Source organism: Belonocnema kinseyi, chromosome 7, assembly GCF_010883055.1.
Source record: "Belonocnema kinseyi isolate 2016_QV_RU_SX_M_011 chromosome 7, B_treatae_v1, whole genome shotgun sequence".
NCBI classification, from domain to species: Eukaryota; Metazoa; Arthropoda; class Insecta; order Hymenoptera; family Cynipidae; genus Belonocnema; species Belonocnema kinseyi.
The window spans coordinates 69,783,327-69,808,136 of NC_046663.1; the positions used below are offsets into that span (position 1 = coordinate 69,783,327).

Below are 24,810 nucleotides of genomic sequence, written 5' to 3' on the forward strand. Positions count from 1 at the left end.
GACCCGTGGCCAGGTTTGAATCGCTTTAATATCCGTATTAGAACTGAAGATAATCTAGTTGCACATTTTTGTACTTTTAAGCAACAATTTTTATTATTTTTCAAATTTCTCAACTGCAACTGGTTCACAAAAGTTTTCCTCATACTCATGAAGTTTTTCAAATTTTTTCCATCGCCCCTTATATGAGAAATAATGCTCTAAACTCGACTGTTCTTAAATGTACCCAAAAAAACTGACTTTTTAAAAATTTTTCAGTCTGCTAAGGACAACAATTTTTTTACAGAAATGTCTTCAAGCTCATTAACGTAGAACACTTTCAGCTTTTAAATGACTGTTTTTTTGCTGCGCGAGCATTTTTTTTTGACTGAGTTGTTAAGCTTCAAAGGCCTATAGTTTTCTCGCCGATAGTAGGCATGCCCTCCTAACTTGGCCGAGCGGGGTTGAATCCACGGGAAGGGGGAGAATTCCATGAGCGGGGAGAGTCGCCATCTTACGATGTGCCATTTGATTATGCGCACGATCATTTTTGCCGACAAACTGTGCATGAAAATATAAACATGTGGGCGCTGCCATGTTTGTCGAGGAACATCAAAAGGTGGCGGACCTCCCCCCTCATTGCATCACCCCCGCAATGACATGCCTAGTCCCTTGTTTCCTATGTCCATGACAGCTATGAATACTCAGTCGGTAACGCGGCTTCATTGAAATATTATTCACGAAAAGAATTAGTTATTTAAAAATATTTAACTGGAATACTTAAAATTTTTAACCAAGAAGAAAAAATTTTAAACAAGGAGATTAACTTTCAAAGAAAAACATCATGTTTAAAAAAAAATAGATTTTTTTTTTAAATACGTGAATTTTAAACGAAATAGTTGAATTTTCAATTAAAAGAGGCAATTTTTCAGCCAAATTGTCGAATATTGAAACCAAAGTATTACTATTCTTAAAAAATGTTTTTTCAAAAAATACATTAATTTTTCAACCAAATATTTAAATTTTGAACTAAAAAATATCATTTTTCAACAACAAAAAGAATAGTTGAATTTTCAATTGGAGAAATTAATTTGGAACCAAACTGATGAATTTTCAACTAAAATAATTAAATTTTAAATAAAAACTAGTTTTAAACTAAAACAATGAATCTTCAAATAAAATAGTTAAACTTTCAACGAATTCGACGAATTTTCAAATAAAAAAGATAATTTTTCAAACAAAAATTTAATAATTACATTTTCAGTAAAAAAAAAGAATGTTTAACCAAACAAATGAATTTATTACTAAAATTATAGAATATTCAACTGGAATAGTATTTTCATTTGTAAGTTAAAGAAAAAAATTATTTTCTACAAAAAGAAGAAACAAATTTTCAATCAAATAGCTCATTTTTTATGCAAAGAAATGAATTTTTAATATAAATGATGAATATTCAATAAAAAAATTAATTTTGATGAAAAGAGTTTATTTTTCAACTAAGAAAATTTATTTATAACATAAAATGTGAATTTTTATTTAAAATGATGAAAATTTGGCTCGAATACTTGAATTACCAACCGGAAAGAAGAATTTTTAAACAATTCGATGAACTTTCAAAGAAAAAAAATCATTTTCTACCAAAACAAGTGGGTTTTTTATTTAAAAAGTAGTTTTTTTAGCACAATACATCAATTTTGAACGAAATAAGTTAGTTTTCGATTAAAAGAGACAAATATACATCCAACTTGTTAAATTTTGAAATAGAAATGTCAATTTTCCACCCAAAGTCGAACGATTAAATTTTCAGTTAAAAAAAAAACGAACTTCCAACCAAACTGATGAATATTTTCCACTAAAATTATGCATCTTAAAGTGGAATAGTTGAATTTTATACCTACCAAAAATATGAATTTTCAACCAATAAAATTAATATTGACCAAAAAAAATATAAACAAAGTACATAAATTTTGAACAAAAAAATATTTTAATTTTGAAACAAAAAGTATACATTTTAAAATAAATAGTTGAATTTTCATCAAAAAAAGATGAAATTTCAACCAAAAATAGAATAATTTAATTTCCCGTCAAAAATCTAATTCATAACAACAAAAACTAGAATTTTCAGAAAAATAGTTCAATTTTCTAATGAAAGATATATTAATTAACAACATTAATTTTTAACACAAAGTTTTAGCAATTACTTCAATTTTCAATCGTAAAAAGGTAAATTCCCAACGAACACGAATTAAGTGGTATAGATGGCGACACTTTCCACGCATTTTCTAACTGATTGAAAAATAATGTTCTTTGAAACGAATAATTTGAACTTTTTTGCCGATTTCGGTGAAAAATAAAAATTCTATTAGTAAATAATTTTTCAATGAAGCCATGTTATCGACTAAGTATTCACAGATGTTGATCTGAGTTGAACTATCTAACAAGTTGAGACTTTTTCGCAAAAGGAAGGTGGCGGCGCTGGAGGCTTTTTCCAACTCCAAACATTTCCATTGCTTCGTCTGCCACAAGACAGTCACGGAAAACTTATAAGTACCGCTTTTTCTTACAAAATAAATACCCCAAGGGACCCAACCGATATCGGCTCATATATTTTCTTCCTTCTCCCAAAATTTTGACATACAAACTTATTTAGTTTAAGAAAAAAAAGACGGACAAAAACATTACAAGGTCAAATTTCGATTGCGTCAGAAACTACTATTTACCCTTAAGGTTTATGTGACAACAAAAGTTCTCCTGTTGTAATATTTTGATTAAGAGTTAGTAGTAAATTGAAGAAAAACAATAAGTACAATTATTAACACATTTCAAAATCGTAAATATTTACGAATTGTTCAGTAAACATGACTTAATTTAAGTACCTACTTTTTAACGAATTCTTTATACAACATTTTTTGTTTTAAATGTTTTTTCAATGTTTATAATGTGTATTAAACAATATTTTGCGACTTCTATTTTCGCAGTGCACATAACCGAAACATCGGCACAAAAAAAAATATTTGAGAATCACTGACACATATGCTGTGATTGGTGGAAAATCCAACCCTTTTGACGTCAAAGGAGCCCTCCAATCGACATCGTCATAGAAAATTCATATTTCAAAATTAAATTAAAAATAGTAAACAATGTGTGAAAAATATTTTATGGGCGTTTTTAAAATTAGAATTTTATATACAATAAGATCGATTTATTGGAAAAATGATATCTGACTTTGGAAACAACCCTATTAAAAAAACCGAACTCTAAAGCCAGAAAATTTTCTATTTAAAGTGATAAAAACGCAGCTACAAATTTAAGCACTCAAAGTGGAACTTTTGAATTTTAAACTTTTAAAACTGAAGTTTACAAGTTGTTTTACTAAAAAAATTTGTATTCAAATGCTCAATAATTTACACGTGTAAATGTAAGCTACTAACACTTTTCAACTGAACAATTTTAAATTAAATGCAATTAAACTGCCAAATTAAAAATATAATTTATAGAATTCAAAGATACAGTTTCATTTCCAAAAATATAAACCCACGTTATAATTTTCAATGCTCTAAATTGAAGAATCAATCAATGCATTAACAAATTTTCAACGTTATATTATTTTAAGCATTTTCTGTTGGAAACATTAAAAATAGAACGATTACATTTTTTTATAAACTGAACACTTCTTAAATTAAAAGTTATTCTTATTTTAAGTAATTTGAAAATCCTTAAAATGCTTCAAAATTTTAGTTCAAAATCTTGGAACATTTTCATGTTATTTCTTAAAATCCTGCAAATTAATTTTTAATAATTTTGTAAATCTTGCTCAATCTTTTTAAATATTCCCTTCAAATTAATTTTTTGAAATAAAAAATCATTTTCAATTTTCCTATAAGAATTTTTTTATTCTTCTGAAGCCTTTCAAAATTCTTAAAAAGCTTCTAAACTTTTTGTTTTGCATCTGCCAAAATCTACATTTGGTTTCATGGTAAATTAAGCCGAGGACTATTGTCACCGAAATTTGTGTGCGAATAGCCGGATTTTGTCGATACATGTAGAATCTTCTTTCAAATTATTTGAAATCATTTCGAATTTTTTAATAATTTTTAATTTTTTAAAACTTCTAAATATTTCTTCAACTTACTCGAATTTTTTCTGAGAATAACAGGTGTTCAATTATTATTTATACATCAAAATTCGATAATTTTACTTAAAAATTAAATTTGTTTTAATAGAACAATTAAAATTGTAACGTTCAATGTTTAGTTTTCACTATTTAATCTATAATTACTGGTTTTAAATGAAAAGTCAGACATTTCTAAATATTAATTAATTATTCTTTTTCTTAATTAAAAAATTTCAAATTGAATGCTTTAAAAATGGAATATTTTAGACTGAAATAGTATATTTAATTTAATAAAAGTCTTTGATTATAAATATATTATTTTGAAGTTATTTTAAAAATTTTAGAAACTGGAAATTCTAAAATTGTGAACTGATTTCGAATCGTCTTGTGAAACCAATTATTATTCACTTTTCAAATCTTAAAGTACAGTGCAATTTAAAAAATCATTATTAATTTATATTCACAGTTGATCAACTAAAAATGATGTTTTTCCAGAATATTCGATTTCAAACGCTTCCAATTTTTAATTCCTCATGTCTTTAAATTTTGCCATTCTTTAAATTGAAATGCACGATTAAAAAAAATATATATAAAATGAAAAATTTGTTAAAGTGAAAGATTTTCGAAATACGCATCCTAAACTGAATGATAACATAATTGAAAAAGATAACAATTTAACTAATTAATTTAAAAAACGATTGAAATCACAGTTGGACAGATTTGTAAAATTCCTAGTGAAAAAACTAAATTCACTGTCATTTCCCGGTCCCGCGGCAAGCCTGAAAATTCAAGGGGAATTATAGGTTTTCAAGGTCGCTGGACACCCTGCTCTAGAAAAATAGTTGCATCATTAAAGAAAAAGTGTAAAAAAAAATCTTCAGTCCAAATCCAAATTACCTTTTTCTCCCACTTCTTTCTGGCAGTTGGACTACTCGGTTCCGAACTAGGCTTCTTCCTCTCTAAAATCTTCGCGATGCTGTCGTTCTGAGCTAGTTTGAATTTCGAGCTCACGCCGTCGGTGACGCTCGCCCTGACGTCTTCCAAACTTGGAAGCTCGAGACAACTTGAAAAGAGATCCCCGAGGATTTTCTTAACACCGCCTAGAGCGTGGAATGGATTCGCTGTCATGGGCCTGTAATGAGGATCTCTTCGGCTGGCGAGTTCCGCAACTCGCCTGGCAGAATGGCACCTTGCCTTATCAGAAGGTGATGCATTAGCACACCCTCTCGCATCAGCCGAGAGACTTCTCAGTCTCGCCGTTCTCCGTTTCGCTGATCGACCAGCTCTCACAATTTCTTCCACACTTGACATCAACGTTGGATCCACTGATTGTCGCTTTCCTAAATTGCCTTTGCTCTCCTCCTCGTAGTTGCCGATAATATTGTCGAGAATTGAACCGATCTCAGGAAACGTGGGCCTCGACTTTGGCTCGTACTGCAAAAATAGAAGATTTGAAAACTGATCACAGGTCTCACAGCGGGTATCAGTAGTTCAATTTGGGTATCTCGTGAACATTACAACGACAGTGTCCTCTTCGCAATTTATTATGTAGATTATGAAAAAAAATTGTTCCTCTACTTGAAAGCTAACTGAATTAATTAATAATTGATGATAGCCGCCAAAGAGAAGACGAGAATAGAAACAGTCATCATATAAACTTCTTTGGTAAGAGGCCGTTCATAAATTGAGTTAGGGGCCTTAAATTATGTAACGGATTATAGGCCATAAATTATATAAATTATATGCCATTATAGGGACCATCCATAAACTATGTTACCAATTTTAGGTCATTTTTTATCCCCCCCTCTTTGATAACAGTTCATTTGGTTATACCCCCTCCCCACAGAAGTACGTTTTGAAATGTGCCTAATTAAATTTTATGTGAGAGTTCATCCGGGTTTATTGAATTTTTAAATTAAGAAAGGTACATTTTTAACTAAAAATAATAGTTAAATTTTTAATTAAAAATAATAGAGTGGAGCTCTACTATAGCGCCAATTTTAAGTTATAAAAAAACGAATTTTCTACACAACATTTTCTGTACAAAAAGTCAAATTTCCAACAAGATACAAAAACTCTCAATCCAAAAGTTGAATTTTAAATTAAACTAAACTAATTTATTCAACCAAAAAATTAATTTTTAGCAAAATAGTTCAATTTTAACAAAAAATTGAATTTTTACTAAAAAAATAGCAATTTTCGACCAAAAATAGATTAGGTAAATTCTCAGTTAACAAAGTCATTTTTCAACAGAAAAAAAATTCAACAGAACAGTTCAATCTCCAATCAAAAAGATGAATTTTTAACTAAAATTTGAAATCGCCAACGAAAGAATGCATTATTATAAAAGTAGTTAAACTTGAAAAACCTAGTTCTTAAATTTTTAACCAAACAGATGAATTTTTAAAAATAAAGAATCATTTTCTGCCGAAAAAAGAAAATAAAAAAATCAAGAATTCTCAACAAAAAGTTGAATTTTTAAACAAAAAGGTTAATTTACTACCAAAAAAGACGAATTTTAAATAAAATTCAACAGTTCTCAACCAAAGGGTTGAAGTTTCAATTAAAAACATAAATTTTTGACAAAAATATTAATTTACTACTAAACAAAACGAATCTTCAATAAAATTCTAAAATTTTTAACACAAAAGTTCAATTTTCAAATAAAAAAGATAATTTTTTTAACAAAAAGATTAATTTTGTACCAAATAAGACGCATTTTTAATGAAATTCAAGAGTTCTCAACCAAAAAGTTGAAGTTTCGACTAAAAATATAAATTTTTAAACTACTACTGAAAAGTTTATTAATTTACTACTAAAAAAACGAATTTTGAACAAAATTCAAGAATTCTCTATCAAAAAAATTAATTGTTAAAAAATAATTTTTTTAATTTTTAAGAAAGTAGTTGAACTTTAAAACCTAGTTGTTGTGTTTCTGAAAAGAAGAAAAATTTTTAAACAAAAAGATTAATTTTCTAGCGTAAAAAAAACGAATTTTTAACAAACTTCAAGAATTCTCAACAAAAAGTCGAATTTTCAACTAAAAAAGAAGAATTTTTAAACAAAAAGATTAATTTAATACCAAAAAAAAACGAATTTTTAATAAAATTCAAAATTTCTGGAAACGTACTAATAGCGTTTCCATAATGTACTTTTAGAAAAAAATTCCATACATTCTAGTAATGTTACTTTAACTAGCGCCCCCCCCCCCATGTACCCGTTTCTAACCATAGGTTCGTAACGGGTGCAGTTTTATCCAAGAAAGATGAAATTTGTTCTAAATCAAATAAATTTAAAAAAAAAATGGAAACTGTTTTTATTTTAAGTTGAACTTTCACCCAGAAATTTAATTTTTCAAACAAATACTTGCATTTTTATCCAAGAAAGTGAATTTTGACACATTTTATCTTCCATTTATCTTTTCCACCATTTCTCAAAGAATTCTTCTTTTCACTGTTTTAAAGAAACGTATACTCTTTACCTTTTTTCTAATTTTTCACTTAAATTCCCACTGAATCAAAAAATCCGAATAAGAAAATTCAACTAATTTTGATTGAAAAGGCTGCTTTTATATTTTTTGTGCGAAATTCATCTCTCTTTGTTAAAAATGATTTTATTTGGTTGAAAATTAAACCATTTTGTTATAAATTCAGTTTTTTTTACTGAAAATTCAATTTGCTGACTAAAAATTTAACTGTATCATTTTTAGAAAATTAATCTTCAGTTAAAAATCATCTTTTACGTCAAATTTAGAAAATTTATCTTTTTGTTAAAAATTCATATTTTTGGATCGAAATTTGAAATGCTTTGTAGAAAATACCTATTTTTTATTAGGAAATTCACAAATTAGGTAGAAGATAAAAGTACTTTATTAAAAATGATCTTGTTTGTTGAAATTTCATATTTTCGGTTAAAAATTCCAACTGCGTTAACAATGCCAAACATACATGTTTTGATAGAAAGTACACTTTGTCTTTTTTTTTAAAGTCAAAAACATATTTTTGAAAATTAATGTACTTTGTTAAACATTTGTTATTTTTGGTAGAAAATTAAACTTTTTGGCTAGAAATTGAAATATTTGGTTGAAAATTCATCTCACAGTTTGAAAACATAACTATTCTTTTTTAAATTGTTTTTTTTTTTAAATTGAATATTAACATTTTTATTTGAAAATTATAAACTGTTCGTTTCTTGCTTAAAAATGCATTCTTCATAAGCTGAAAATTCAATTATTTTGTTGAAAATTCGTATTTTTGGGTAGCTTGTAAACACAGCTATTTGCTTAAAAATTCAACTATTTTCATTCAATATTTAATTAATATGTTAAAAATTGTGTTAAATTAGTCTTTTTTTGGTCAAAAATTCAACTATTTAATGGAAAATTAATCTTTCTTGGTTGAAAATTAACTTTTTTGTTAAAAGTTCAACTGGATTCTGAAAAATTAATCTTTTGGATTAAAAATTTAACTATTGAACTATTTTCGGTTTATATTTGATTCATCTGTTTTAGTATCAATTTCATCTTTTTTTTAGTAAAAAGTATTTTCTTTTGGATAAGGATTCGACTTATTTGATTAAAACTTCGTCTGTTTTGGATGAATGTTACTGTTTCTAGTTTAAAATTAAAATCTTTTCAAATGCTTGTTTAGAATTTGAACTACTTTATACACAATTCTTATTTTATTGTTGTTGAAGATTTTAAATTTTAGTTGAACATACATCTTTTTGGCTGAAAATATACCCAGTTTGTTGAAAATTCTTATTGTTTAGTTGAAATATCAACTGTTTTGTTGAAAATTCATATTTCTTGGTAAAAATTCAATTATTTGATTAAAAGTTAAGTTGGTTTGTTAAACATTATTTTGTTGGCTTCATGATTAATCATTTTAGTTGAAAATTCATCTCTTTGATAGAAGATTCATCTTTTTGGTAAAAATTCAATTGTATGGTTGAAAATGAACTTTTTCATTAAAAGTACTAAAATGCATTAAAAACTTGATACTTTTTATGAATATTGAAGGAAGAACAAAGTTGTCAGTAACAATAAGAGCAGCTGTAATTAGTAATTCAATAAAATCATGAAAACATGTAATTTAATATTAGAAAAATTGAATATAACGGTTTGAAAACAGTTTGAATTGTATTCATATTTTTCTATTGTTTATTTTGCTAATGTAATTAATTAATTTCATAAACAATTGTATTTGTTGCAAATTCCCAACATTGATTGATAATATTACTTAACTTGTAATAATAGTAATAATAATATTTAAACATTAATAATTCTGCCTATAATATACTTTTTTATTAATTCGTCTAGAAATTTCGGCTCTTTTAAAATATATATTTACACGTAATTTATTTATAATCAAGGTGGAGACTTGATCAGGAAACCGGGAAAGGCCTGGAAAAAAAAGGAAAATTACCGGGAATTAAATTAATTTTTACTTTATCTACAGTTGCAGAGCATTTAAGTGAAAATAATTATCGTTTTTATTTTATAAAAGGGAGTTGGTAAAAAAATAAAATTTCTCTTCGTACAAGGAATTTTCTATATGGAACGGAAATTAAAAAAAAAATAGAAACTGGGATTTAAAAGAAAAGAATTCAAAAATCGTTGTTGCAAGTCAAAATTCGTCACAATTTAAAAGTTCCTTCTTCCGAAATTCAAAAAAAAAGAGAGTCCAAAAACGGTAAATATTCTATTAAAAGTGATTTCTATGAGAAAAATGTGTAAAATTGACCATTTAAACGATAAGAACTTGTAGCCGAGTAAATTTTTTATTGTGTTAAAAGTTTTTAAAAATTATTAGTACGAAACCATAGGATTAAAATGTGTAGCTCCTGGCTTTAAAAAAAACTGATTTTCTACCAAAAAGTTGATTTTTCAACAACATACGTGAATTTTCAACGAAATAAATGAATTTTCAAAGCAGAAAGACTAATTTACATCCAAATTGTTGAACTTTGAACTAGAAAAGGTTAATTTTTCACCCAAAATAGTTGTTTTCTACTGAAATAGTTATTTTTTCAGTTCAAAAATGATTTTAAAGAAACTAGTTATATTTTTAAAACGATACGAATTTTCATTTAATATGATGAATCTTCCAACAATAAAATTAATTTTCAACAAAGGTGTTCAGATATCAACCGAAAGTAGGTGTATTTTCAAGAAAAAAAGATAAATTCTTAATGGAAAATGTTCAAAAAAATTATATTATAATTTAGAAATATTTACTTTTCGAAATACGACTTCTACTCTAAAAATTACTTGAAGCACCCTCTTTTTTTTAATTTCGAAAAAGGAACTTTCAAATTGTGACGAATTTTGACTTGGAACAGGGATTTTCTAAATCCCACTGCAAATTCTTCTAAAAAATTTCCGTTCCATGTAAAAAATTTCTTGTCCCAAGGGAAATTTTATTTCTTTTCCAACTCCTTTTTATAAAATAAAAACGATAATTACTTTCACTTATATTCCCTTTAACCGTAGATAAAGTAAAAAATACTTTTCTAAATTGACAAAAATTACTAAAATAACGAGAAATTTAGTTTTGCTACCATCAGAAGTAAATTCCCGGGTTTTTAACTCAATTCCGGGTTTTCCCGTTTTCCCAGTTTTCGGTTAAAGTCGCCACCCTGGTTATAAATAAATTATAAATAGATATATATTTTTTAGAAAATGGAAATGTATAGATGAATTAAAATGAAAAAGTAACTTATAAGGCTTATTGTTAATATTTGAATATTATTATTACTATTATTATTAGTAAAGTAATATTATCAATGTTTAAAATTTGCAATAGTTACATTTGTTCATAAAATTAATTAATTATATCAGAAAAATAAACAAAAGAAAAATATGAATACAATTCAAACTTTTTTTTAAATACTCATCTTTCTATTCAATTTTCTTAATATTAAATTACAATTTTTTGTTACAAGTCTTATTGTTACTGAAAACTTTGTTCTTCCTTTCATATTTATAAAAAGTATCAAGTTTTTAATGAATTTTAGAATTTTTGCTATACATAACAATGCAAAGACAGGCCTGCCTGATCGGAGCGCTATCTATTGGATTTATTTGAACTCCGATACAACGCCGCTATAGTGCTATATTATAAAGTACAGTATTTTTTAGTTTGATTGTAACTCCTTTAATGCACCTAAAATGTGTGACTACTTGAAGTCATTTTTCAAAATTACTTGTAAATATATTTCAATTTTTCCTGGAATTAGTTTAAAAGGTGATCTAAAACAATAAATGCAATTTTTTAGAAATGCAATTTTGAGTATCAAGTAAAGTATCAAATAAGAATCATTTATATTTTGCAATGAAAATAATTCTCTGATGACTTTTTATCTTGTAAACTGATTAATTAGTTATTAGTTGATTACTAAACCTAAGTAACAGAAAGGAAAGTGCAAATTAAGAAAAAAATACATGTAAAATAAAAATTCTTTGAATAATTCAATGAAAATAATTTATTTAATGCTTTTTAGGTTATTGATTGCTTCATTATTATTAGCTGATTAAATTTTTTCACAATATTAAATTACATCAAAATTAAAGTTTAATATTAATTAACTAAGAAAATAAATTTATTATTTGCTTTGAGGATTTGTTATTAAATATGGTATATGATTTGTGTAATAAAAGTTGATCTAAATTTAAAATTTCCATATTTCAATTTCATAATTTAAAAAATACTTTGACTGTTTTGAATGTTATATGTCAATATGTTTTAAGTTTTTATAGAATTATTTTTAAAGATTATTAATACTATTCATTATTTGCATTAAGGTTATGCAATTAAATATTGGCTATTACTTCTATAATAAAATTTTCAATGTTCTTTTTTAATCTGAATTCAATTTTCAAAATTATATGTACAGACATATTTTAATAAAAATAATTAATAAATGATTCTTATGTTCGTTACTCATTAATTAATTAATTAATTAATTATTAATAGATTCTGCTAAAATTTATATTTTCTAGAATTAGTTAAAAGCTTAAAATGTATTAAAGTTAAAAAAGACATGTTGAAATTTAGAAAATATTAAAAGTGAACATTATTTAAATGTTTCAATGAAAATAAGGGTTTAATGCTTTTTTTGTTTTGAAATAATTGAATATTTATTAAATAGTTCTGTTAAAACTTAAATTCTATAAAATTATTTCAAAAGAAATAAAGATATTCAGAAATGAAAATAAAATTTTTGTTAAATATATAAAATTAAAAATAATTTGATTTTTTTAATGAAAATAATTACTTGAGGCTTTTTATGTTGTGAACTATTCAATTAATTGTTAGCTGATTAATTTTGATAACAATATTGAAATACATACATGCTTGTGAAGTGAAATGAGTATCTAAATTCAATTTTAAAAATTATAACAAAATAATTTCAATTTTTTCGAAATTCGCTTGATCGATTATTAATAAATTAAACATAGAGATATGCAGTTTCAGATTTCAAGAAAAGATAATGTAAAAATTATTAGAATGATTCAATGCAAATGATTTTTTAATGCTTTTTATGTTTTGAACTGATTAACTTTTAATTGGTTTTATTAAAACTTATGATTTCTCACCTTAGTTTAAAATAATATTAATACATCAAATTTTACGAAATGAAAGTTCAAATTTGAAAAAAGATATGACGTAAAAATTATTTGAATGCTTCAGTGAAAGTTATAGTTAAATACTTCTCATATTGTGAAATAACTAATTAATTCTTATCTGAATAATTTTTTCAAAATATTAAATTAAATAAAAATAAAAATTTAGTTTCTAAAAATTAGGTTATGCAAATTGATTATTTATTCGAAGGTTATATTATTGAATACTGGATATAATTTGCATAATAAAAGTTTATTTATATTAAAACATGCCTATTTGAATGACATAATTTTTCAAATAATTCTTATGTGAAATTGGTATCTGCATTCAAATTTTAGGTTTATATTTTAATGTGTTTTAATTTTGTCTGAAATTAGTATAAAAGGTTACTAATAATTCCAATTTTTAGAAATAAAAGTAAACTTTAAAAAAAAGTAGAATACAAAGGATTTCAATGTATCAATGAACATGCTCGTTTAATGCTTTTTACGTTATGAATACATTAATTAATTATTACCTGATTTTTTACAATATTAAATAACCTAAAGACTGAATTGTAATTTTTTTAAATTAAGTAAGATAAATTTATTATTTATTTCAAGTTTATATAATTTAATATTGGTCATAATTTGTATAATAAAAGTTTGTGGATGTTTAAAATACTTCCATTCCAGTTACATTATTTTTGTAAAGTTTTGCGATTTTAAATGAGCATCTGATTTCTGAATTCGAAATTATGTGCGAATATATTTTTATTTTTCCTGAAATAGTTTAAAACGTTATAAATAACTCAAATTTTCTGAAAAATGCAGAATAAAAAATATTTGAATGATACCTTGAAAAAAATTATTTTTATATTATAAACTGATTAATAACATATGAGCTGATTAATTTTTTTACAAAATTAAATAATATAAAGATTAAATTTTAAGTTTTCTCGATTTAGTAACATAAATTGGTTATTCGCTTTAAGGTTACGTAACTGAATATTACATATTATTTGTATAATGAAAGTTTCTTTATATGTAAAATACCCCTATTCCAGTTACATAATTTTTTTGAACGGTTTTGTTTAAAATTCGTATTTTTTGGTTGAAAATTTAACTATTTTGGTAGAAAATTCAACTATTTGACTACAAGTTTTTTTCAAATCCTTAATTTTGGATTGAGAATTAAGGCGTTTCGTAGAAAATTCAACAATTTGGTTTCATTTTTTTTCTTTCTGGACTGAGAAATCTTTTTTGGTTAAAAATTTAACAATTTTGCTGAAACTTAATCTGCTTTGTTTGTGGTTGAAAGTTCAAGTAAGGTAAACCGACCATTGCTGGGATATTCTATTATTTTTTGAGTTCTTTTAAATTTTTTATCACTATTTATTTTTGTCCTGACAAGTTATACATTTAGTAAAAAATAATCAAAAATATTCCTCAAAATGTGTGAATGAACTGCTACCAAATTTGCCATTTTTTGTAATTTCAAAACTTTCCGCATAACTTTTACAGCATTGTATTATTGAAATTTCGTCCACTAAAAGAAAAAGTAATGTTTTTGCACATTTTTAATACGTTTAAGAATAAAATTCATAACTTTATTAGCGATTTTATTCGATTACTTATGAATATTTTAATGTTCCGCATTTGGACAAATTTTGGGCAAAGTTGCCTAAACCGGAACGAGCTGTCGCTGACTCTCAGATTCGTACTTTTGAACGTGAGTTGCGAAATTGGGTTTCCATTAGTGAGACGGTCACTTTCGCCGTGCTTTTAATTAAATGTCGCAGTATTATTTTAGTGGTATATTAAAAATATTTTTTATAAGACATAACCTTGCCATTTATTGATTATTTATTCTAAAAAATTGTTCAAAGTAGTTTATTGAAACCTCCAATTCTAACCTCAAAGTTTCCCAACTGCTTAAGTAAGTAATGTAATATAGTAAATTTCTGAAAATTTATGAAAAATTGGCTAAATTTTCAAAATTTTCAGAAATTTACGAACAATGGGCAAATTACCGATAATTTTAGATATCCAAAATTTTCGGTAATTTATCGGTAGTTTATCGGTTATTTATCGGTTATTTATCAGTCATTTATTTTAACTTATCACTGCGAGTAAGTCCAATGACTATTCACAACTTACAATCAGTCTCTCAAGCGTCAAATCATAATGAAGTAAAGTTATGATTCCGACAGTTCTGGAAAGTAATTGTGACTCGAAATGCGCAAGCGCAACAGCAAGAAATGTAATCTTACTCAAAGAGCGCAAGCGCAGCAGCTAGAAAAAGTCTTTTTTTAACTGCTTTTTACCACGGTTTCGGAATTGGTCACTTCCCGCACACAATACATGCCTCGAAAATCGAACTCTTCGTGCGTGTGTTAGAGAAATTTATTTTTTCATCAAAAATTAGTAAGTATGCATTAAAGTTCAAGATTTACTTTTTAAGATCAATTAAGTAAATTAACTTTTCTGTTGAAAATTTATATTTTCAAATTAAAAATATAACTGTTTTGAAGAAAACTGATATTTTTTACTTGAAAATCTAACAGTTTGGTTAAAATGTTTTTAAAATTTTTTGACTGAAAATGGTTTTTTGATTAACATTTGAACTATTTTCTTGAAAATTCGTCTTTTTGGTTCGAAAACGTATCTTTTTAATTATAAATTTAATCTTTCTTGAGCGAAAATGCAACTGTGGTTGAAAATGAATCTTTCTAAGTTGAGACTTCAGTAATTTGATTGGAAATTTGTGTGTGTGTTTTTAAAAATTAATTCGTCTGTTTTCAATATGCAATTAAAATCTTGTTTGGTTTAAATATGAACTATTATATTTTTTATCAGAATTTAACTTTTTTGGTTAACTTAGTTCTTCAATTTTCTAACAAATTTTTGAATTTTTAAATAAAAAAGACTAAGTTTCTACCAAAAAAGATTGATTCTTAACAAAAAAATATAAGAGAGTTGATATTTTAAACGATAAATGTTTTTATTATAAATAAAGAATGACACGATTTTTTAAATAAAAAAGATTTTTGATTAAAAAAAGAAAAATATTTTATCCAAATTAAAGAATTTTCTACCTAAATAATATCATTTTTAACAAAATAGTTACATTTTACTCAAAGAAAAATGTAATTTATAATTAAAATGAAAAATTTTCAAACCAAAAGACGATCTTTCAACAAAATAGTTGAAATATTAATCAAAACAGATTGTTCAGTCAATAAAATTTTTAACCAAATAATAAAATTTGTATGCAAAAAATAATTTAAATTGTTTCCTAACATTTTTCAATTTATGTATTAACTTGAATTGAGATGAATTCTAATTCAAAATGTACTACCAAATAGTTTAATTTGCAAGTAAATCGATAATATTAGTCTATAATATTAAATTTTAATACATATTAACTAATTTTATTAAAAAATTTAATTGATGAGTTATTATTAAATTACTTACCTAAACAGTTGGTAAAATTTGAGGTTAGAATTTGAGGTTTCAATCAAATACTTTAAACAACTTTTTTAGAATAAATAATTAAACGGTAATCGCAATCCATTCTTGCTTTTTCATGTATTCTGTAATAAATTATAGGTACATTGTGCCATTTTATTTTGATAAACCTATCTGACTAGCTTTAAAAATATACATTTATATTAATTTACTATAAAACTACTAATTTACTTTTTGTCCTAATCGATCAAATAATGTCTTAGCCACTTATTATAACGGTTTTTATACCAAAGATTCTAAATCCCCATTTTAAAATTGTGTTTATGTGGGTTATCTTTTCCTAACTGTCCCAGCAATGGTCATTTTACCGTACTTGGCTAAAAGTTGAGCTATTTTCTTACAAATTCACTTTTATAGTTGAAAATTCATCTCTTCGATTGAAATTTCGTATTTTTCGGTAGAAAAATAATCTTCTTGGTTAAAAATTCAACTTTTCGGTATAAAATTCAACTATTCGGTTAAAAATTCATCCATATTCTTGAAAATGTAATATCTGTACTAGAAATATTAGGTATTTGAAGCCTCTCCTATTTTAGAGAATTTTTTGTTATTTTTGAAATTTAAAAAGGGAAGCGGGGAAATAGGGTAAAAGGGGATTATGTAAAAAATGGGACAGATTCTGGTTCCTGCGACGAAAAATTAATCCGCAATTCAAATATCTCGCTTTAGATCTGTGCTGTTGTTTTTGCATTATGTTTAAAAATATTTTCTTACCGTGCAACAGTGGAAGGCAAGTTGTAAAAAGGCAGATGGTGGATCAGCAGCTGCACAAATCTCCGCAACTGCTAGATAATCGAGTCCGAAATTATCTGAGCGCGGTAGAACATCGGGGTCAGCAGGCACTCGGCCGATTAATTCGCAAACGACGATGCCAAAGGAGAAGATATCGGATCTATGGTCGTACCATTGACCCTTTAGACACTCAGGAGACATCCAGTAAGGACTTCCAACCGTGCTAAGTCGATAACCTGAACTTGGGTCTGGGATTTTGGCTGCCAATCCAAAATCTCCAACGACGGCACTCAGTTCACCGGAACATTCGTCTTTTTTTATAAGCACGTTCTTGGAAGTAAGATCTCGGTGAAAGATCCCACGACTATGTAGATAGGCCATCCCTCGAGCGACATCCCTTGCCAGGCTCATCCTGATTAAATGGGAGAGTGGTATGTGTTTTGCCATTATCAGCTGCTCCAAACTTCCACCGTTTATGTATTCTGTAAGGGCGTGTAGTTGTCCTTCGTGAACACAAACTCCCATAAATCTGCAACAACCATTTTTAACAATAACTAGCTAATTCTAACACTCCTATACTCAATATTTTGAAATAATTTTTTTACTTAGTTTCTTTATAAATTAGTTATTAGGGATCGTTCATAAACAACGTTACCAATTTGAGGGGGGGAAAGGGTCACGCCAAAAACTACGGTTGTTAAAAGGTGATGGGCTGCTCGGGGGGGGGGGGGGCTCCAGTGGAAATAACGTGACAAACTGAGATCATGTTTAGTACGGTTCTTGATGATACATTGTAAGCCCTCTTTACCCTATTTAAAAAAGATCTGCGTTTTATCATGTTTTCAAATAATTTGACTGCAAATTTAATTATTGCGTTGAGAATGCAAATACATGGTTAAAAACTCATTTTTTTAATCAAAAATTCAACTATTTGGTTGAAAGTTGTACTACTTTCTTGAAAATATATCTTTTCGGTTGAAGGCGCATCTCATTGGTGGAAAATTTAACTATTTCGTTGAAAATTCTTTTCTTGACAGCTGAACTACATACATTGTTAAAAATCATCTAAATATTTTTTATATTTATAATTAAAAATTGATTTATAAATGAATCTATAAATGAAAATTTAATTGTTCTGTAGAAAATAAATCTATTTTATTGAAAATTCGCCATTTTGGGTAGAAAATTAATTTCCTTTTTTGAAAATTCATCTTTTTGGCTGTGGATTCAATTATTTTGTTAAAAGTTCGTCTTCTTTTATTCAATTTAAGTGTGAAAAAAATTTCTTGTTGAAAATTTATATTTTTTAGTGGAAAAATGATATTTTTTACTTGAAAATGCAACTATTTTCTAAAAAAAATTTTTTTTGAAACATTAATTACTTGGTGGAAAAGTCTTTTTTAACAGTAACTTTTAACTTTTTTTTTTAAAAATCGTCATTGTTGCTTGAGGATTCAACTATTTGAATAAAAATTCGTGTTTTTTAGTTGAATATAACCTGTTGAAAATCAGGGTTTTTTTTTGTTGTAAATTAATTTTCCAAACTAAAAATTCATCCCCTTGATTAAGAATTACATTCTTGGCGAAAATGCATCTTTGCAGGTTTAAAATTCAACTATGTAGTTGAGTCATCTGTTTCAGTTGAAAATTTAACCGTTTTTTTTTTAAATTTTACTCACTATGGAACAACTAATTAGAAACGCGAAAAAATGCAGAATAAACGTTAGGATCCGTGTATAACCAACAGCTCCGTTACTTTCAAAAAGGGGGGGGGGGGAGTTACGGTTGTAGGAAGGAAGGGGGTAAAAATATCACAAAATTGGTAACGTAGTTTATGGGTGAGCCCTTAGGGTGGTCCAAATTTATAGCTGTAACAATTCGATTTCCGATTTTTGGCTTTCGAAAGAAAACCGGAAAATACAGCAAAAAAATTCAAATCAGTTTGATGTGAAATTCATACTAAATACGCTATTATTCGGTATTTTATAACTAATTTTTAATTTTTTACACAACTAATATTTGTTAAAACAATTTTTTGAGTCAACTGTAAATCATGACGAGTTATTATTTTTGGGATAAACGATGCAGTTGATGAATTTCAAGAATAATATTTCTGGTTCAAGATATTTGGTAATTATGTAAACAATGTTTATTTGTTTGAAAAATTTCTCTCCTGTTAATCGTAAAGAATTATTATTTTTGTAATTAATGACACAACTAAGGGACGTTAAAAGTAATACATCTTTTAAACAATATTTAGCAATTATTTATACAATTTTCATTTGTTGAAACAATTTTTTACCCTGTAAATCTTGAAAAGTTACTACTTTCTGAAATCAATAATGCAGTTCATGAATACTAAGAATGACATTTTCTGTGAAAAACATTTGATCAATGTTCAAACAATTTTCACTTGTTTAAACAATGGTTTTTCTCTGTAAGTCTTGAAAAGTTACTCTATAATCATAATAAAGTTACACTACAGTCATTTAATTGCGCTTTTTTATAGGAAAAGTGGAGAAGGTGCTAGTTTTTTAACACATTTTACCCTATATCGCTTATTATTCAGCACTTTGTTATTTAAGAACTTATAACCTAATTTTTTATATATTTATTCAATTAAGTTATAGCTACATTATTTTTTCAGATCGATTTCGTTGATCAAATAAAATACGGCTTAATTCATTCATTACTTGCCACATTAACTTCAGAAAATTAAAAGTTTTTACGAGTGAGAGAATGAAAAAATTGTTTAAGAAAATGAAAATTGTTTAAACAATTTCCAAGTATTCTAAACAAGAAATATTACTCTCAATATTTGTTAATTGTGTCGCTAACTCCAGAAAATACTAATTTTTCACGAATTGGCGGAAAAAAATTATATAAGTAGAAATAGCTTAAGTAATAGGAAAATATGTTAAACAAAAAATAGTATTCTTGATATTCGTTAAATGTATAATTTATCCAGAAAATAATACCTGTTCACGATTGACTTAAAAAATTGTTTAGGCAAATCATAATTGTTTACACAATTGGAAATTAATTCAACAATACTTAGAAACTTTTCACTTATTGAATAAAAATAATTCATTTTGAAAATTATTTAAAGTCCTTCAATATCTTGAAATCTATTAAAAGTTTCTAGAAATAATTTTAAATACCTGAAAATATTTCCAAAGAATTTAAGATAAGAAATAGATATATATCTGCATTCAATATTGGCTTGCCAATGGGTTCACTTACTGCAAGAGAAGTGACTAAGTGATATTTTCATTTTAAAAAGTAACTTTAACTTTAAAAAGTCTAGAAAGTGATTTGAGAATAGAGACTTTTTCTCAAATTTCTTGCTTTCTCTGAACAACAAAACTCCATGGCTTTTCCAGGTTTTCTAGGTCTATTAAAAAAAATCTAGCCCATTTGATTTAATTCCAGCACATTCTTCTGTCATTAATATTATTATTGAAATTAAATTTTGTTTTTAACTCCGAAAATACAATCATATTTTTTTGCCGTAAAAAATCAATTAGTATATTAATTCAAAAATTTAAAATTCACCGTTAAGCACAACAGAATCATTATTAGAACTTTAAAATAAGGTGTGACTACGAAAATACACGTAGTTTTTTTTCTTCAAAATTCCACGACCCATCCAGATTTTTCAGATAATTAAAAGGTAATCAGGATTTTATTTCTAACCTAGAATTAGGCCTCGTTATAGTTTTTTATTCTAATAAAAAAACTAGTTGACATTTTGGTCACTGAGAGAAATGATGCAAGTATATTAAATTATACCAGAAAAATATATAATGTCAAATATCTGCGGTTGAGAAACGAGTTTCACTATTTCACTTGAAGGATACGCAATATTAGAGACTAATCGTTTATGATAAAGTAATTAATATGTCTGGATCTAAATAGAATCTAACAAAATGTACAAACTCAATTGCAAGATTATTTCAAAGTCAAAAGTCGAAAAATGCGACCTTCAATCTGTTTCAGTCTTGATTTTTCTGGGAGACTTCATTGAAGTAATTTGAGTCATTCTATTATATTTAAACATGATAATTAAAATCAGCTAAGAATAGACAAAATTGCTTCCCGTTTTGCACTATTCACCTTAAAGTTTTCAGTGACTGATATTTTGTAATCTTATTCTATTCGAACTCAATAAAATACTAACTATTTTCCAATCAAAGTTAACATCTGGGAAAAACTGGAAACTTTTTGTTATATCAACGAAATAAGGAAAGTCAAAAGAAAATTATATTTCCAGGGCTCACAGTGAATTACCAGTTAAATTCTAGGGAAAAATAGGGGAATTTTTCTTCGAAAAAAGAGGAATTGTTCTTTCTTATTGAAATAATAGCTTTATGAACAAAAATTATATTTAATATGTAATAGAAGAAATATATATTTGCGTGACTAGTATAATACTTGTATTTTTTAATTTTGGTAATGATAGCCTTGTCATATCTTTAATTATTAAATACTCTTGAAAATTCGATGATGACCATCGAATTTTTTTTAGAAAACTTGGATATTTAGTGTAATTAATTTATTCAGCTTAAATTCTTTGAAATTTAAAATAATTTAAATACATTTAAATACTAAATTTAATTGTAGAAAATAGAATAAGTTGAATGTTTCCACTTAAACACGTGTAAAAAACGAGAAAGTATCATTTTTAAGGAATACTCAATTTTGTCAAAACAATGAATTAGCGCCCTTTAGCTTCCGTTGCTTCAGTTACATTCATATACTTTAACTTTTATATTTTTTGTGCAAATTGGCAAATAGAAATTGTGAGGTAAAGAAATTTAAATCAAAAATTTTATTACAAAAACATCCGTCCTCTCTTGGCATAGTTTCTATTTCATACAATACGGTCACTGCAACCAGATTAATTTTTTTCACCATGAAGAAACGAATTTTTGGGATGTCTTTATTTTTCGATTTTGTTCTAATTTCTGCATGCGCCAAGAAATCTGTCAAGTGCCTTGACTTTTCTACAATAAAATATTAATTTATATATCTAAACGGTGGTATTTTGAACAAAACAGTTATATTTTCCACCAACAAAGATAACATTCGAACAAAATAGTTTAATTTTCAACAAAATAATTACATTTACAACAAAATAGTTCACTTTTTAATCAAATCGTTGAATTTGTAGCCTTCAAAGAAGAATTTTCAACTATATGATCGAAATTTCAAATTCAAATAGCTGCATTTAAAACCAAAAAGCAAAAACTGTTGAACTTCCAACAAAAAGATGAACTTTTAACGAAAAATATAATAGTTGGTATTTCAAATTAAAAAAAGTAATCTAAACAATAAAAAGTCAATTTTTTATCAGAGTTGAATTTGCAACAAAATAATTAAATTTTCAACGAAATAAGTTCACTTTCCGCCAAACAGTTGCAGTTTTAACCAAAAGAGGAAATTTCGACCAAAGGAATTAGTTGGATACCAATAAAGCCGAATTTTTAACTAAAAAATATCAATTTTCGGCCAAAAATGAAACAATTACATTGTAAGTTAGAAAAGTAAATTTTTAAGCAAAAAGTGAGTTTTCAAAAATATACTTAAACTTTCAACTAATGAGATGAATTATAAACCAAAATTATGAAACAACTTAACAGTTACATTGTTAATTTAAAAAATAAATAAATTTTGATTCAAGTCTCCAACAAGAATTGTGAAAGATAAACTTATATTATAGTTAAATTTTCAATTCAAAAAACTTAATTTTCAACTAAAAGGATGAATCTTCAACAAAAACAATTATGTTTCTAATAAAGTGCTTTTCAACTTCAACCAAGTAAGTAATTGAATTTTCTATCAAAAAATGAATTCTCAGCGACTAATGTAGTACTAGATATTTCAAGAGAAAAAAAATTAGTTTTGAACAAATTTGTTGAATTTGCAACCAAATAATAAAATTCTTAACTAAAAATATAATCGTCAGGCGGAACCAACTGAGCAAAATATAAATATGTGGCAAATATATGACTAAATAGAATATTATATCAAGGTGGCGCAAATTTTGTTTTCCAAATTCTCGAACTCTTTTTTGACCTGTTATCTGACCATTAATATTCAACGACTTGAATTTGATTCGTGTACAATTTTTAAAACATAATGTATTATAAACAGAAAAGAAACTAAAATAGAAATTACCTGACTTTTGCAAGATTTTTTTCAAAATCCTTGAGTTTCTCTGATCAAAAAAATCCCCTGACTTTTCTCTGAATTCCAGGTTTTCTCTGACGTAGACCACCCTGTACAAATAGTGTTGAATAACTCTATCGAAATTCTGCTAAATCTAATCAACAAAAGCTCATTACAAGCGAAATTGAACTTACTTTCAATATATTAACAGCAAAAAATATTTGATTCAAAATAGATTTTTTCAACTCACATTAAATTGTTGTTAGAGTTGAAAAAAATCGGCAATAAATGAGGAACTTTCAAATATTTTCGATTGTACTTTCTTCATTTTGCACCGTGAAAAAATGAGCAATCTATTCTTAAAAAGTTGTGTGTTCTATTTTAAAACAAAAAATTAGAAATTAAATGAAAAATGGCGGATTTTTTCTTCAAGGAAATAAAAATTTTAGGACCATTAACCAAATTCAAGGACTTTTCCAGGTTTTCAACGATTTCCACAACGCCAGACTGTAAAATTTTTTAAATTAATATTTTTTAATGTAATTCACGAGGAGTGTCGAGTTCAGAAATGCGATTGTAAGACTGGAAGATGTAAAACTCGGGGGCTATTTCCTAGACGAGTAAAATAATAACATAAATCGAAGCGATAAATCGATAGATCGGTCGATTGACCGGCTTTTTCAGAGCTCTCTTCAAAATAAACGCACTGAGAGTCTTATCGATTTTCTTACAAGTGAATTCACTTCCATGAATTTTAACGAGAAACGTAAAACACCTTGAATGCTAACATTAATTGGATCTCCTCTTCGGTTGCTGAGAAACCCAGAACACACTTTATTGAAAGTATTTATAACATTTCCAAAAGGACAAAAACATTTCTTGTCGTATAGCAGTCTAGGGCAATTCTTTTTTAAATTTGTGTAATTTTGTTTAGAATTTCTCTGCTCTAACCCCCCCCACCCCCAAAATTACTAATAAAAATCTCCAAATTACAGGTCGCGCAAAAACCATGAAATTTCCCATTGATTTAACATGAGAAAAAACGAGATTCTTGTAAATCTAATATTTAATACTTAAACACGATGGCATGTTACAAATAATTCCGTTAGTATCAAATTTGTATTTTATAACCTACTATTGCGATTTATTAACGCTTTTCTATTCTTTACATATTTGTTTTTGAGGAAAGCCGCCAAATTATTTTATTTTTAATTTTATAATTCAAACATACATTGTTTAAATAATGCATGTTTTTTCAAGTAAATGTATAGTTTACCTAAAAAAAGAATAATTGTTTAAACAATTTCTTTTTATTTAAATATTTTTGTTTTGCCATTTTTCGGAAGATTAAAATATATGTAGATGCCAGCTAGTTCCCTAAGAATATTATTATGGATAAAAAAATTTAAAAAGTTTAAAAACTCAATTTTTATTTTACTGGTTCGATGTTTCTTATCGGTATAGGGAAAAAACGCGTTACTCTTCAGTTTCCATATAGATTTAGCCAGTTATTTGTTTCATAAAAAATCAGTAAAACCTGAATAACTAAAAATATTTCAAAATTTATCAAAATAATAAAACTACAGTCTGTCAAGTTAAAGCGTGGGTGGCTTCACTCGCAGTCGGTAAGGTGTATCGACATGATTTTGGTGTCAAAATATTAAGAAGAGCTCCCTCTTTC

At 26.3% G+C, this 24,810-nt stretch overlaps 1 protein-coding gene across 1 annotated transcript in view; it reads right to left on the reverse strand.

Annotated features, from left to right (window-relative positions):
- The window catches only part of LOC117177153 (serine/threonine-protein kinase ste20), a 74,340-nt gene that overhangs the window by 3,596 nt on the left and 45,934 nt on the right, over positions 1–24,810 (reverse strand). Inside the window, exons 4-5 of the mRNA XM_033367659.1 lie at positions 16,941–17,487; positions 4,988–5,524 (exon numbers count right to left, since the gene is read on the reverse strand). Of these exons, the coding sequence (XP_033223550.1) occupies positions 4,988–5,524; positions 16,941–17,487 (1,084 nt within the window). The remainder of the gene's footprint in view (positions 1–4,987; positions 5,525–16,940; positions 17,488–24,810) is intronic.